A 17,341-nucleotide genomic window follows, 5' to 3' on the forward strand; every position below is an offset into this window, starting at 1 on the left:
CAGATCCATCACAGATGAAAATAAAGGGATTGTTAAAATGTTGTAATATTTTGTAATGTTCCTAGACTTTCCTTTTGGTTTAGTAAAATTTGGTGAGCCATTTCACAAACAGTCTTCTTGGGCTTTTTTTAAAGAAGAAGAAATTTTTCCACCTATAGTAAAAGTAGAGATTGGCCCCTTTATGTTTGGGTATTTTCATTCCTCTTTAAACTTTAAAACCGTGCAAATACTCTCTACTATTATTCTTTCAATTAAACTATAAGGTCCATAACGAAATATTATAATTCATAAAATATTTCATTGTGCAATCCTAACTACTAGATTATATAATTTATGCTCTATTTGTTTCAATGTAAAATATTTTTAGGTGTTTGATGTAACATGTAAAATCAAGAACAAACCACCAAAACCAGTGGCACCGGTTATCGGACCATTAACCTAGCCACTATATGAAACCAGTAGTGAAAGTACAAACTAAAGTACTAATCAAGTGCTCTAAAATGTGCTTAACAGTCATTTAAGATATGAAAACTTACGAAGCCTTGAGTTAATTATTACTACCTTGGTAATTAAACATGAAATATTTAACTTGGTAACAAAATATAATCGCTTATGGAAAAAAAAAAATCAAAATTTTCTTTGAAAATTACCTTATTGTTTAATATATAAATCATATATTTTTCTTCTCATATATAATCAGTAAAGCAATCTAATAATATAAATGGAATCCTAAATCCTAATATTCATAATACCAATAATCATTTGGATCAAGGTTGTCAAAAGCGGGATCCTACGTAGGATCATGAGAGGTAGGTAGGATCGTGGATCGTAGGATCGGATCGTGGATCGTAAGATCCTACCTATTTTCAAATTTTAAGCAAAAAACCTAATGATAGTGACTTTGTATGTTATATAATCACTTAAAATATGAATTCATCCATTAAAAAAAAAATTGCATCATAAAATGTAATTTGCACGCACTACATAGTTCTTATGTTATTCTAACGAAACAAAATATTTTTAACTTTTGACATAATGTATCTAAAAAGTTCAGTACATGTTTAATTAGCAACTAAGTACCAAAATATTATCTACACATATGGAAAATGTTTTCCAAATTCTAAGTTCCAAATCCAAAATAAGTTAGGCTAGTTAGCATATAAAAACTAGCTAACTACAAATTTACAATATGTAATCCAAAAGAGAATTCTCAATCTAAAGTAAACTAGCTAATTACAAATATGAAATCCAAAAGAGAATTCTCATTCTAAGGTTCTTCTAATCTAATCACTGTCATTATCATATCCCATTTCATCATCTAAATATTTTAGGTTTTGTTTTTAAAAACGTTAAACTTAAGTATTATAAGTTTTTTTGAGATTTTATGTTGACATAAGGGTAAATTTGGAACTTCAATTCATTATTGGGCTTCTAATAACCCATTAGGCTTGTGGGTTTAGGTGAATTATCTTACTCAAATGAATCCCACTTAAAAAAAAAAAAAAAAAAAAAAAAAAATTCAAGCCAAATGGTAGGATCGGTAGGATCGGTGGGATCCCATACGATCCTACGATCCTATGCGATCCTACACGATCCTACATACGATCCTACCATTTTTGCGATCCTGCTACGATTTTAAACTTTTTGGTGAGGTGGGATCGTAAAATCGTACGATTTTATGATCCGAATCGCGATTTTGACAACCATGATTTGGATGAGTTCCAGTTGCAAGGGCTTCATATAGAACAAAATTTCTCTCCAAATTAGTTTGGAGAGAAACACTTCAAATTTTTCATATATTTCTTTTTTGGATGTGAATTTTTAAAATCTTACGGTTGAATTTCATGTTTCTTATATTTTTAGCATGCATATCAAATTTTATTTAAATTAGATGTTATTTATTATTTGATCAATAAACTTATTTTTTATAAACAATTTTAGACCACAAAAACATGAAATTTTAACATTTGTTTGATGACATAGCAATTAATATTTGGTGTTCTTGAAATTTTGCAAGTATGAATGATATAATATGAACATGTGATTCAACAATTAGATTTTCAAAATTCACACTCAATATAAAGATATATGAGGAGTTTGAAAAGTTTCTCTCTAAACTAGTACAAAGATATTATGTTTTCACATATAAATATTTCTAATAATCTTTTTTTTATTTTTTTTATACAAGATAGAATTTCTACTCTAACCTAATCTAAGTATATATGTGTGTGAAGTTCCTTCTTGGAGGCTTTAACCCCGGTCCTTACCCCTCACACCCCACAAGTATTTATACTTGTGAAGTGACCACTGCATCAAGGGTGTGCGGTGATAAATATTATTAGAGGTTTTAACCCCGGACCTTACCCCTCACACCCCATAAGTATTTATACTTGTGAAGTGACCACTGCATCAAGGGTGTGCGGTGATAAATATTATTAGAGGTTTTAACCCCGGTCCTTACCCCTCACACCCCACAAGTATTTATACTTGTGAAGTGACCACTGTATCAAGGGTGTGCGATGATAAATATTTCTAATAATCTTAAAAAAAAAAAAAGAAAAAAAAAAAAAGAAAGAGAAGAGGTTTCCTCCAACCCTTTCCCCTTCTTTAAAAGACTTCAAAACAAGGTTAAATAAACACCCATCCCTCTCTACTCTTCTCCTCTACATCCAAATACACCATTAAGCAAAATTATTTACTTTTTTTTTTTGAGGGGGAAACAAAATTATTGAGTACTTCATCAACAATAGTGTCTTATCTCACTTATTATGAATTTAATTAGTGGAATTCCAAATTATGTGGGAGGAGAGAGCAATACTCTTGGAATATTGGATAATTTACTCAACCTCCAGGTTAGCCAAGTTCAAATTCCTTTCTCTATACTCATCGTTGTGAATAAAAATTATGAATCTGCTTATATGCATTTCTTTAGAAAACAATGTGGCTAAACTCTGTGTTTCTGTTGCAAAGAGAAATTCATAAGAAAGGACCACTATTTTCAAATCACCGTATAAACACATTGAACCTGACTTTTCATCTTCCTGTGTAATGGACCCATGTGCAGACTTGTAACACCCTTCATTTGAAACAGTTCAAAACGCTAACAACCTTTTTTTTCCCCATGAATTGGGAACATAAGATCATGAACACTCAACTGAGACTTTTTAGGAAACGGATTACATGCAGACTACAAGATTTAGGTACATGGTATAGGTAACTGGAAACATAAGCAGCCTTTGGATTACCCATATTTTTGTATGTTCAGAACGTTGTTTGTCATCTTTTTTCTTTAGTTGAATAGTGGTTCGAACCCCAGATACTAGACATCACAAAGGGTGCGAATACTACTGGACTATCGCTTGAACCCAAACTTTGTTGTTACTTAGGAGAAAATGAAAAATGTTAAATCCCTCCCTGGGCTATTCATGGTTTATATGTTCTGTTAAGATTTACAATCAACATGGTCAGTGCCTCATTGGTTTGTGGGCCACATGACATTTCCTGCCTCCCATAAACAAGGGGTAGATAGTGAAGTGAAGACATGGGTTTAATCCTGACTGGGTACGTGATTTGTATTTACCTATCAAAACAAAGTGAGATAGATAATTAATCAGTGTCATAGGCCAATTATCCTATGAGGGAGCTTTAGTAAGGCATGGTTAATTTTATGAACAATGTGATGGTTGAATTCTGTTATGAATCAAGGAAAGAGAACCTACCTTAGGTTTACTTTTTGCTATGCTGGTTACTTCTTGTTTATGATGTTTAGCCCGGGATGAGTGCCAATGCAAGACGCTTGGTATGGGCCTTCATTTGATCCAATGTGCATATGGCTGGTTTATTTGCTTTGAGTCAAAAAGTGGCTTAAAGCAAATATTATTTGCTTAAAGTCACTTTTTGTCTCACCTTTAAGCAAATAAATTTAATTAAATATTGTGTACACCTTATTTTTTTCTTGTTCCTGAGTCATCCAGATACATTATACCTTGATCCTGAACGAAAATAGGCTATGAAGTAATTTTACTCATCTTTTATTCATAAAATGCAAAGAAAGAAAGAAAAAGTGCCACAATGTAGGTAGTGTCAATAAACTCTTAGTCAGGGCCCTTCTTCATATCAAAATTTTGGCTTCATAACAATTTTATCAGTATTCTTTTCTTGTCCTTTAGTCATTCAGCTACTTATCAAACTAATTGTGTACTTTTGTAAACCTTGATCCCAAAAGAAAAAAGGAAAAATAAGGACAAAGAAGTGTTGTTGAACATCTATTTTTCTTGAAATTCCAGGGAAATAAAAAAAAAACATTAACACATTGACAGTAGTATTTACTAAAACCTGTTTGCCCAAGTCCAAGTAAGGCAATAGTTTGATTGCAGACCAGGTTTGAAGATAATCATTGGAGCTCTGCATCATACATGCTTTGAAGCCAAGGTTGGGCAGCAGGTGCTCCATGTGTTGCTACATTCCTTATGCAGCTTGTACCATTGTGGTCCGTTGGCACCTAAGTTGTTAGAGGCTGCCCCATCATGTGCAAATTCTTTTATTTTTCTATCTCATGAGTTTATCCAGAAGAAAGTGTAATCATCACATTTTTCTCTATTAGTTGTTTAGGTGAATCTTTTTCTTTGATGAATGCTATTATTCTCATGTATACATTGTTGGGGACCTTGGGGTATTCTACTCCTAAAGATTTAGTGTGTTTTTATTTTTATTTTTATTTTATATATAATTTATTTATTTATTTTTTTTATGACTTGTATTATGTATATTTACAGGATTATGCATGCAGGTTCTGAGTTTTAATTGCTTACCATCATTATAATGATTTAAGCTACATTACCTTTTAGTACTTTAAGCTCTTTTCACATGATTTTTTACTTGAATGTGGCTAAGATTAATGCACACTAATACTCAGGAAGGCTACAAAAAGTTGTTTGAATCTAGTCCTCAGGAAATCAAGATCATCTGCACAGATTGTTTCTAGGAAAGCAGATTTCTTACTGAAATATGCGGAATGATGCATCAAGCTCTCATGACATGTAGTTCAGTACAATTTTCTTTTATTCTTAGAACAAAACATCTGCGGAATATGAAATATTGGAGTTTGGCCATAATAAGTTTTGTTTTCTTTACAAAACATCAATGCTTCTTTGAGTTAGCGTTTGTTGTGACCCTTTATGAAGATTGGATTCTAATGTAGCTAGAATGGTTCCTAGCAGTCTAGACTTGTGTTCTCTGGAAAATCATTTCACCAGTTGTCTCTTAATCAGTGTCCAATAGTTTTGTTACATAACCACATAGTGAACACCCGCGTATTTGAAACACATGAAAAGAATCAAGACATATACTTCAATTCAAGAACCTAAGATATAGGTCTTAGTTATTTTGATTCAGTGCTCAAAAGAACCTAAAATCAGAGAACTCATCAGGAAATTATTAGCAGAGTTGAAGGATGAAATGGTTAAAGAACTGAGCATTTTATTCTGGTATCCTATTTTGTACTTTTCTATGTTAGAAATATTCATGACTGCTAGCAGGAGATGCAATGTTCCTAATAAACCAATTCTTTGGACAAAGCTTCAATACCATTACAAGCCTTTCATTGCCCTTGCTTCATCATCTCAGTATTGGCAGAGGTTTGTTTCTAAGCATTGTTTTATATATGTTACCTTTTTCTGGCTTTATTTATTTATTTATTTTTATAATTAAGCTAACACAAACTTGTGGATGGTCAAAGCTATTGATAAGTGGTATTCTTAACCTTCTTGTATGTTGAAGATGAAACCTCCTCTAAACTTTAGGGTTGATGAATGGTCAGTTGGTCACCAGATATAAGCCTTGTCAATGGGGTTTGTCAACATGACAATGGCAAAAAGCAGCTTTGCATGGACATGTAGGAAGTCATGAGAATTATTTTGAAGGAACCCCATTGACTAGGCTTATAACTGGAGGAACCAAATGTAAACAACTTTTTTAAAGGAATATATTTATTTCTTGGCCCCTAGAATTCAATGATAAGTGAATTATGAACCCATGGAGAATGGGAAGAAGAAATTCGAAGTAGTAACCTCTGCTTCATGAGAAGAAGTCCCCAATGTTGTTAAAAAAAGTGTGCTTAGAGCTCAAAGTTCAAAGCCCCAAGGTCTAAGCGCTTCATTTGGTTAAAGAATAGTCATTTAATAAAGCATGCCTCAGGTACACTTTTCTAATGGTTTTTGAAGAAGCACAAAGGCATGCTTTAAAATATATATATATATATATATATATATGAATCACTAAATTAATTTTTCAGACTTAAAAGGAAATTGCACGGAGTCATGGACCATTGACTTGTTAGAAAAAAAAAAAAAAAAAATTTCTTAAAATGCTTTATTACACACACACACACACTCAAAAATGTCTACATAAAGATACGAAGAATAATTTACTATTCGGGTGCTACTTGGCCTTTGCCTTTTTGGATTTTTTATTTATTTATTGAACCATATACTTCATTTGATCATAGCTATCATAGTTGGTCTTCATAAGCACTATATGATTATATTAATTGTTTTATATAAACTTTCTATAACTTGTTTATGTAAAATTTGAACTTACAAACTTTGTACAATTGTACTATCTAAATTAGCTCATAGGCAATATATTACTATCTTGATTTATTATTTTTTTTTTATATTATATGCTATTAATATTTTTATTAGAGGTTATTTTATATAATATTTGAAAAATGTGTGTTTACTTCAATTAGGTGTGCGCTTGCGCTTTGTGTCTAAGCTCCAAGAGGCTTATGTGCTTAAGTGCACTTGATGCTTTTACCAACACTGGTGGTTCCTAACACATTATGCTACCTCTTAGGGTAAATGAAGAATTTCAATTGTAATGTTACATGTTTGCAAAATTCACTTTAGATATAAAATAACTTCTGACTCTAGCCATGTTTGGAAGGTTGCTGAGTGGCAGTGGATTACAAAGAATCCATTATGAGTGTCATTGTCAACTGCTCTAGGATGGCCTTCATCAAAATAAATTGGACATTGACTATGAGATGAAACTGGCCAACTTTTGAATGTCTTTTTGCTGGCATAGTACACTGTACACACATCTTCAACATCTTAATACATATGTTGGTTTGTCCTCTATGAACTGTATCTGAACTCTCCTTTGCTACGCTAGAGCCTTGAACTCCTATAACTCAATTGCTTTCAGAGCAGGCATGTCACTGGTTAAGGCCTTTGACTTACACAAATATGGAGTTTCTGCTTCAAGCATGTGCCTTCTAAGCTCTGTCCAAATGGTGGGATCTATCATCATAAAGGAATTAATGTTTTCAATCTGCTCTTCAGGCAAGCAATTTCTGAATTTACAATGCCCTTCTGCTTCACCATCTAAATTCATATTAGACATGATGTTTGAGAATCATGCACTAACAAGCTATAGCTTTGGAGTGATTGTCTCTACTGATCATCTTGATATTGACTCTGGCTCTTTAATTACCCTATGCTTTACACAAACCATTGATTATGTTGCAGCCAAGACGCTTCGATCTGCTAACACTGTTTGACTCAGATCATTCAGCACCACTAGCCCTGATAGGCTGAATAAGTTTGCAAGGTTTTCTTAAAGGTAATCATGAACCTGGTCTTTTCCTCACAGAGATCATTCAACCTCCCTTTTGAAGCTCCACATAGTTGCTATTTGATCCTCTGTGTAAAGCATAAGGTAAAGTAAATGAAGATTGGCCCTTTAATTTTGTCATATAAGATATATCCACATGTAGATTTTCATTTTTTGAATTCTGTTCCTTTTTACTAGTGGCACTTGAAAGTGTGTTATTATCCTAGTTGTTTTTGTCATTCTTGGAGGTTCAAAACCCCACTGAATTGCAGATTTTTATCAGCTTGGCATTGCTCATTGTCACCATTGTCTTTATATTTAGGCTGGAATGGACAGCTTTTCTAGGAAATGGGCATTCCATGGTACGTATATGTTGATGTATTTGTTCCCCTTAATGTTAATTCAAATGAGCATATCCAGTTTCTCAAAAGAAAAAAAGAAAAAAAGAAAAAAAAAGAGCACATCCAGACATCTTTTTTTTTCTGAAATATATACAACATACACGTCATAAAGGGAAATTGCAGACACAACCAGGCAAAAGAGGATGGCTCATAGTTCCTTTCCCAAAAGCTAATTCATTATGTAGGAGGCTTTTCCAGAATCTGGAATTTGATTAGGAAGCCACTATCATAGTAACTATTAAAAAATCAAAGGTTAAAAAAGAAAAAAAAAAAAATAGGTCCTCCCATTTGTCTAGACAAGTAGACAGAGAATCTTTAGGCCATATCATGGGTCCCATCCATGCAGAGGTTCAAAATGGAGGTTAAATAGGGTATCAAATGATAGTTCAATAGTAATTTTGTAGTAACCTCATCCATTGAAGATCAATAGCTATGTCATCAATAAGTTGTTTAAATTATAAGTTTTTATAGTTTAAAATTATGCATAAAATATAAACTTATAAATCATATAGTAAATAATATCCAATTGACACAAAATTTGACATGTGTATTAAAAACGTAAAGAACGTGCAATTCAATAGTTAGATTTTCAAAATATGTAGTAATATTTATTTTATTGAGTAAGGTTGTAGCCTTTGATTACAACATTTTGTACCTAAACTTTATCATTTCATAAATTCACATTACCATAATAGTATTCCTATGTATATAAATCTGGTTTATTATTTTTTCCCCTTTCCATAATGATTATACATATAAAATGAGTCTGATTGATTTTTGTGTATAAAATAATTTATTAAAAGTTAAAACCAAGGACTAATTGGAATACACAAGATGTGTAATTGCTTTTGATGGTGTTGAGTATCCTATTTCACATTATCAAGCAGTTTTTGTTAATATCTTCGTATGATTAGATGAACGGCTTAGGTAAATTACAAATATGTATCTTTTTTTAGTTTTTCCTAATTTTTGATTTTCATCTAGAGACCCAAAAAAAAGGGAGAATAAAATGAAGGTATATATATATATACATACACACTACCACAATGGATTGAAAGTTAAAAAGTTCACTATTAATCTCAATACTTAGATTAGGAATTTAAATTTTTATCTTTTTAACTTTTCTCTCTCACATTAAAAGTGCTATCGCACCATGTGATAACCCTTGCTATTGGCTATTGCACCGATTCTCATCTAGTTAGCCCCATTCGAATTACGTTAGGAGATCTTTTGTTTTTGCCAAATCTAGGGAGACTCTTTTTTATTGGCTTGCAATGCTATAACTATGAAAGTTTGCAAATGCTTGTGTATGTATGTTACACATAATGACGAACTTATTCAAATTATATACAATAAATTAACTTAAAATTTCTTTTACCATGCCCCATTAATCAGACCTAGAACTTGTTTTTTATTCTTTAGGTTTTTACTCAAAACATGTCAAAGAGTAAATTTTTCATGGGGTTAAAGTGCCCAGAATCAAAGCAGGGCGTTGGGGGCCATCTTTGTAGAATCAATTTCTATATCTTCCTTTATATGCATGGTTTTGAGATCTGAGACCATCTTGTCTAGAAAGAATAATTCAGAACAGTTTTGAAATGCTTACCCTTGATTTTTTTACAGTGAGGACTGTAAATGATTCATTATATTTGATATTTTTTATTAGAGCAATGCCAAACTTAAATATCTTCGTCTTGAATGATCTTTTCAGAGTATTAGTCTCATCACTTCCCTTAGTAGAACAATGCACATCATGGTCATCTTAATTTTAGGCTGTGCACTTTTACTTATCAAAAAAAAATTTTAGGCTGTGCACTTCCCTTACTATTTGATATCATTAACTGCTCTTTGATATTATTACAATTGTTTTGCTTATATATGTGTGTTACTACTAAAAGGAAGTTTCTTTCATTTTATTTATTTATTTTAAATTATTCAGGAGAATGCCTAATATGTCACTGTAACTTTTACAAATGACTTGTGAATAGATTTTTCTGGAATCACTTCCTTAATATTATTCTTCTTTCATTCCTTTACCCCCCCCAAAAAAAAACTCCTGTCAACCTACCTAGCTGGCCACATATTGGAGCTTTTTATTTACTTGTATATGGGATAATAGGTTGCATCAAAATATATCCTAGTTTAAGAAACCACATACAGAATTCTGCTAATGCAAAAAGAGAACTAGGTATTTTCTTATATTGCGACCTTGGAAATGACTTTTTCAGTCTTCCTCCGTAAGGTAGTTACTGGTTACATCTTAAGAATTTACCTTATATCAACTTGAGAGAAATATGAATAGTAAATTGAAAATAATAGCAACTCTCCATAGAAAAGTTGAACTAATATTTTTTTTATTTTATAAACTATTCAAGAAAATTTCATCCATGACATGATGAGGTAATAGCTAGATATTAAATTGAATATTTACATAGAAACTCTTTGGTTTCCCAACTGCTTACCTGAAACTGGGATGCACTTTACAAGCCAACCAATTGGCCATGACAAAGCTGCAAGTCCAATGCAAACACCCCATTGCCCCCAATCCAGTCTCTCAGTATTGGCAAATCTCTTCAGAAACTCCACCATCACTAGTTGAAGAACTATGGTGATCCCAACAATTGCTATAAACAGCTTGTTCTTAAGTATCCCTTTGAATATATTCTTCTTCTCCAATTTTCTTGCGTTAAATTCATTGAAGACTTGGCAGAGGACAAATGTATTGAAAATGAGGGTTCTCTTAATGCTCTCCTTTACACTGAAGATGGAATTTCCCTTAAATTGTAAAACCAATAAGATGGTTACCTGATATACAGCTTGTGCCATGAGGTTCCGCCACATGATTTTGGTTATAAGTGGCTTGGATCGACCAATAGGCGGGTTTGCCATAAGATCATTAGTGGGTTTCTCAGTAGCCAAGGCTAAAGCTCCCAATGTATCCATTATCAGATTCACCCATAATAGTTGGACTGCAGTCAAAGGCACCTTACCAGAAGAAACAGCTGCAACAAAGTTGATAACAAGGGCAGCAACATTCACTGTGAGCTGAAACTGAATAAACTTTTGAATGTTTGTGTATACACATCTTCCCCACTTCAATACTGTTACCACAGAGGTAAAATTGTCATCCAAGATAACTATATCTGAGCTCTCTTTTGCCACTTCAGTTCCCTGGATCCCCATGGAAAGCCCAATGTCTGCTTCCTTTAGTGCAGGTGCATCATTGGTTCCATCACCTGTGACTGCAACCACATGGCCTTTCTTCTTCAAGCACTGTACCATAAGAAGCTTGTCAAAAGGAGATGACCTAGCCATTACAAGGATTTTATCAATCTTTTCCATTCTCTCTTCAGGTGAGTAATTTCTAAATTGTACCCCTTCAACTACTGCTTCATTATCCAAATCCTCATCAGGATTGAGAATCTTGCATTCAAGAGCTATAGCCCTTGCTGTATGCACATTGTCACCAGTGATCATTTTGATATTCACTCCAGCAGCTTTGCAAGACTCCACAGCTGCACTGACTCCTGGCCGACATGGATCCTTCAAGCCAACAAACCCTAATAATGTCAGCCCATTTTCTTCAAGCTTCTCAGGAGCTTGTCCACTTTCTTCTTCAACTTCTATGTAGGCAAATGCAATGCATCTCAGGCTTTTTTGTGCCATATTCTTAATAGTAGTCTCAAGCTGCAATCTTTCTTCCTCATCCATTACTTTCAGCACCCCTTCTCTGTCATAATAAGATGAACACATGGCCAGTATCATTTCAGCAGCTCCCTTCCAATGGGTATGAATAATTTTCTCATTGTTCCTCTTCACCAAAACCCCACTTCTCTTTTTCTCTGAATTGAAGGCCTCTACATGGATTGTGTGATAATTCTGCTTTACTTCATCAATACTCATATCCAAATTTAATACAGCCCAAGAAAGAATTGCTTTCTCAGTTGGGCTACCAGAAATCTCTGGAACTGATGTAGAATGTGGTTTGTAAACTGTAGCAGTTGTGTTTAAGCTAACTGCTTGATGTAGTAGTTTGAGAATATTACCTGCCAAACCCGCAAAAGTATCATCTTTCACTGCTTCCTTTCCAAGCCAAAACTCTGTAACTTTCATTTCATTTAGTGTAAGAGTGCCTGTTTTGTCGGTGCAGATTATTGTAGCGGAGCCCATTGTCTCACAAGAAGATAGTTTTCTGACCATAGCATTATCAGCCATCATGCATTTCATTGAATAAGCCAGAGTTAGAGTAACAGCCAGAGGTAAGCCTTCTGGAATAGCTACCACAATGATAGTAACAGCAGCAGAGACAATACTCACTACTACATTCATCACATTATTAAACTTTGTCTTGCTGCCAATGAATTCCTTGTTTCCTTTGTCATCTCTAGTGTTCCCTGTGAAGTACCGAATCAACATAACAACAAGAACAAGTGCAGCCACCAACAGACCAATCTTCCCTATATAAGAAGTTAGCTTGTTGAGGCGTGCTTGCAATGGCGTCTCCTCATTCAAGTCACGATTTATAGAACTCATCATCTCACCCCATGCAGTGTTCATGCCCACAGAAGTGACGAGCATGAAACCATAGCCATCTGTGACCTTTGTGCCTGATAACATAAAGGGATTCCCTTGATTGATCTCGATGTGGTCACTTTCACCAGTCATGCTAGACTCATCCACCTTCAAAGAATGCCCTTCCAAGAATAACCCATCAGAGGGAACTTGATCACCAATCTTTAAGCACACAATATCGCCCACAACAACATCAAATATCGATATAGGTTGGCGCCTCCCATCTCTCACAACTTCCACTGTTATATCACTACTCTTTGTTGAAAGCTTCTGAAATTGCTTTGATTGTTTGAAGTCACTCACTGCAGACACAGCAACAACCAAAAAGACAGCGAGAATGATACTCCCGCCATCATACCACCCATCTTTCCAGCCATGTTGCTTGATACCGAAGCCAAGAGAGAGTACAGCACATGCCAATAATATTATAATAGTTGTATCTTTTAATGCATCTAACACAAATCTTATAAACCTTTTAGGTGGTGGTTTATGGTATTTGTTGGCACCAAAAACATTCTGTCTATGAATAAGATCAGCCTCACTACCATTGATACCGTTTTTTACATCGGTTTCAAGAATTAAAGCAAGTTCTTTTACCCCTCCAAACTCACTTAAAGACTCAAAGTTTTTGTCCCTTACCGTGTCACGAAGCTTTGTTGGATCGACAGTAAGCAATGTAATGGCTTTGCTGTCCAGTGGGGAGTCTTCGTTGATACGCTGCACGTCAATGGCAACGTAGGAAAGGGTGCGCAAGAGAGAGCCATCCTTGTCAAGGACTTTCTTGGACAAAGAAAAAAGGAGCCTGGTGAAAGATATGGCCGTGAAAGCCGTTCTCCATCTGCGCTTGTGGGTCTTGGAGACGGACCACCAGTCTTCTTGTCCTTCATCACATATAGCTATCTCGCTAGGCTTTCGAAACCTCATCGTAGACATGACTGGAATGGAGACAAATAGAGAGATAAGAGAGTGTGTGTGTGTGTGAACACGAGGACTAAACAGCACAAGGAGAGTTTATTTACTTATGTATATTTTGTGAAAATGAGTTTAGGGTTGTTTGCAAAAGAGAGGCAGGATGATGATAAGAGCTAATGGAGAATGTGTATAACTTGCAACAATTCCTTTGTAGTTATAGTACTTGTTATGATCAAGAAGAGAAGTTTCTCTGCGACTTCTTTTTCAGTTTTTTTATTTATTTTTTCTAGATAGGTAGATAATGGGAGAAGGAATGTTACAGGTTCACAGTAGCTTCTTAGTAATTGAGATATAGATTCCACTACGTGTTGACTACGCGTTGAAGGCTATTAAGAATTTTCATTATAATTTACAGGATTATTCCATGACTTGGTATAATGCTTGAATTTATTTCTAAAATAGAATCCTAATTGATTGAGTGTTTTGTAATTCTTTTTAGAAGTAAATTAGTAATTGCAGTATTCACGCCTTTCTTCTTAGCCAATCATAAAAAAGTGTGACTAGCTAGTTACGGTTGCACTATTTTTTTTTTCCCCTTTTTTTTAATATATAATTCATGGTTGTGCTACTTTTTGGATGACTCATATGATCATTCGCAATCGGTGCACGCCTTAAAATATATTTTATTATGTGTATTGAATGCTTTCAAGTTAATTAATACAACTTTATCAACAAAATAAAAGTTCATTAATACAATTTTTTTCTAAAAAAATAATAATTAATTATTACGATCAAATTTGAGTAAACTTTACTTTACTTTACTTTACTTTTTTTTTTTTCTTCCTTCTGAGAATCAAGTGCACCTTTACTTCTTTCTCAACCAAAAAAAAAAAAAGTGAACCTATACTTTTTTTTTGTTGAGAAAAAGTGAACCTATACTTATATGGAGATACTGTAACAAACTACTTTTTTTTTTTTTTTTTTTTGCTAGTTATTTAGAGGACTGGCAGTGCTACAAAGTTACAAATTTCCTAGTATTTGAAATTTTTTTTTTTTTTTGAAAGAGAAAATTTCCTAATATACCTTCGAATGACTTTTGATTTTTGGAGAAACGAATAATTTTTTTTTTTATTAATTCCGAGTTGTTCATTTGTACACCCACTATAAATATAATATATGTTAAGCCTACCTTTTCTAGCTACCTGTCCACTATTTTGGTATATAATTTTTTGATAGTACTATATATATATATATATATATATATATATATAGAGAGAGAGAGAGAGGTGCTACCTCATTACTTTGATAGAGTATCATTACTTTTTATATTTGAATTATTTCTAAAAATATAACCCTTTTTTAAAAAAAAAAAAATTGTTGAAAGATAGTTATTTTATTTTATTTTTATTTTTTTACAAATACAATCGAATTTTAACTTATAGCATCCCTTCATAATGATTACTTATTATATCATTAAGTCAAGATACTAATTAATATTTCTTTTCTCACACAAACAAATATATATGGCATCATTTTCTCTTTATTAGCTTAATTCCATTATTTGTTATTTCAGATGAATGAGGTGAAAATCTATCCTCTTATATTGTTTTATATAAACAGAAATTAATCCCTCAAGTTAGAAATGTTATGTTTGGTAACTATTTTTTTCCCTTATTTTATGTTTCCAAAAACAATTTTCTATTTTTAAGACTAAAAAATTTGTTTGGCAACTCAAAATGGACAGAAAACAAAAATTGTTTTCAAAACTCAATTTGTGAAGGAAACTGAAAAAATGTAAAAGACTGTTTTCAGTTTTTAATTTTTAAAAGTTAATGAAAACACGCATTTAATTTAATGAATCTGTCTCATTTAATGAGTTAACAATTAGTGTTCAAATCCTAAGAACAATATATTTTAGTATTTTTTATTTTTTCTTCAAAAACCTATTTTTTTTTTTTTAAATTTTAACTAACCCAACATGTTTTTTATTTAAAAAATACAAGAGAATTGTTTTTTCTTTATATTCGCCAAAAAAAAAAATTTTGAAAATAAAAAACAAAAACCGTTACTAAACATAACCTAAGCTTTGCATCACCTATCACGACATTAAATCAGATTTTTTTTTTCTTATAACAAAATAAAGAAACGATGTGGTTTTATTTTATTTTATTTTTTTTAACCGAGAAACCGTAGCCTTTTGACGTTTTTTGCCCCATAGATAATGGAAACGATGTTATTAATTACATGGTTTTGCCCTAACAAGTATTAAATATTTTTTTAAAAAAATAAAAATGTATTAAATTATATTTTCATATAGTTTGGACTTTGACTCTTGGACCATTTATTAGTATCAGACTTGACTTGTTGACCCTACAAGCAAGTCTTTTTACGTAGAAGGATAGTTGCTGAGAAAAGATGGTTAAATTCAAGTCTCAGCACAAGTATTTTGGCTTAGAGTTGAAGGTATCTATGGCCATGGTAAGTAGAAGGTTGTAATGAACACTAAAGTTTGACCAACATTTCCTGCCTTTTATTATTATTATTATTATTATTATTATTATATATTTTTTGAGATAGATGTAGTTACATTTTTTTTTTAGGGAATGATAGATGTAGTTACTAGTTAGTACTTAGTATTACACATTTCATATTGATAAATTAACCAATGTTTAAGAAAGAAAGGAAAAAAATAATAATAAATTAACCAAGGTGTAGACTTCCTATTTCATTCCTTAATTATGATGCATAAAATTTTACTCGTGTCCCCAAATGATGAACAAATTAAAGGATGAGCATTTCCCCAATCTCTCTCTCTCATTTGATTTTGATTTTACTTTTATTTATGGTTTTAATTTCTATTTTATTATTCTACCATTTTTCGCCTTTATTTTTATCAAATTGTCATTTCATTTCTTGTCTCATCTCACTTTATTAAAATTATGTTTTTATTTTAATTTTTAACTCAAATGAATTTTTCACTATTTTAATATTTTTGTCCAACTTTTACTTTTGACTTTTAGTGGCTTAAAAAGAAAGAAAAATTAAAAAGGAGAAAAAAATTAGTGCTGGTGAGGTGAGGCGTACACTGTTGTATTAACAGTGTGATAGACCCTACAACATCAGACAAAAATTATAAATATAATTTATTTTATAGATTATAATTTATTTTTAGTATATTTAAAAGGCTATTTTTTTTTTGAGAAGAAATTTAAAAGACTATTTTAGTTAAATTTTATTATAAAAATTTCATAAAATTTAATAGAAGTTTCATTATTTATTTAATTTTTTTTTTTAAAGAAAAACTTATGTTACTTGTTAGCCTCCATTGCTTTGATCTTTGGGAATACATATAATTTTTTCATCAGGTGTCGCAGGGTGGTTTTTATTATCATCCTTTTCAATGAGAAATTTCAATTATGAATTTTATGGGTCAAGAATTTTATGACAAGAAAAAGGTAGAAAACATAGATTTGCTTCAAACTAAAGAATTTTATGGGTCAAGTCCAAGTTAGTATGGTAGATCTAAAATGTAATTTATAAAAGGAATAGGAAAAAAATGAAAAAGAAAAATTATTGGTGCTTCTCTTTATGTAAAGTCGAAGGACTAGCTAGGATTTGATTCTCCAAAAGAAAAAAGAAAAAGAAAAAGAAAAAGCACAGAAAAAGCAAGCTAGGATTCATCCATACATAAATGAGGTATTTTTAGATTGAAATATAATAAACATACATACATAGATACATACATACTTACATATATATAATATTTTTGTACAAATATAATACACAAAATGTTTAACACATGGTTTTTTTTTTTTTTTTTTTTTTTAACTTTTAATTTTAGA

General features: G+C 32.1%; 1 protein-coding gene across 4 annotated transcripts in view; it reads right to left on the reverse strand.

Moving 5' to 3' along the window:
- Positions 1-13,764, reverse strand: part of LOC126706342 (putative calcium-transporting ATPase 13, plasma membrane-type) — a 60,772-nt gene extending 47,008 nt beyond the window's left edge. The window contains exons 1-2 of one of the 4 annotated variants that reach the window (XM_050405761.1): positions 10,478-13,754; positions 7,084-7,703 (exon numbers count right to left, since the gene is read on the reverse strand). In XM_050405761.1, coding sequence (XP_050261718.1) covers positions 7,657-7,703; positions 10,478-13,520 — 3,090 coding nt within the window. In that variant the 5' untranslated portion in view covers positions 13,521-13,754 and the 3' untranslated portion in view covers positions 7,084-7,656. Of the gene's footprint in view, positions 1-7,083; positions 7,704-10,477 lie in introns of those variants that run through there. The other 3 variants (XM_050405758.1, XM_050405760.1, XM_050405756.1) reach the window with 3 other exon arrangements.
- Between the last annotated feature and the right edge of the window lie 3,577 nt (positions 13,765-17,341).

This window comes from Quercus robur, chromosome 11, assembly GCF_932294415.1.
Source record: "Quercus robur chromosome 11, dhQueRobu3.1, whole genome shotgun sequence".
NCBI lineage: Eukaryota > Viridiplantae > Streptophyta > Magnoliopsida > Fagales > Fagaceae > Quercus > Quercus robur.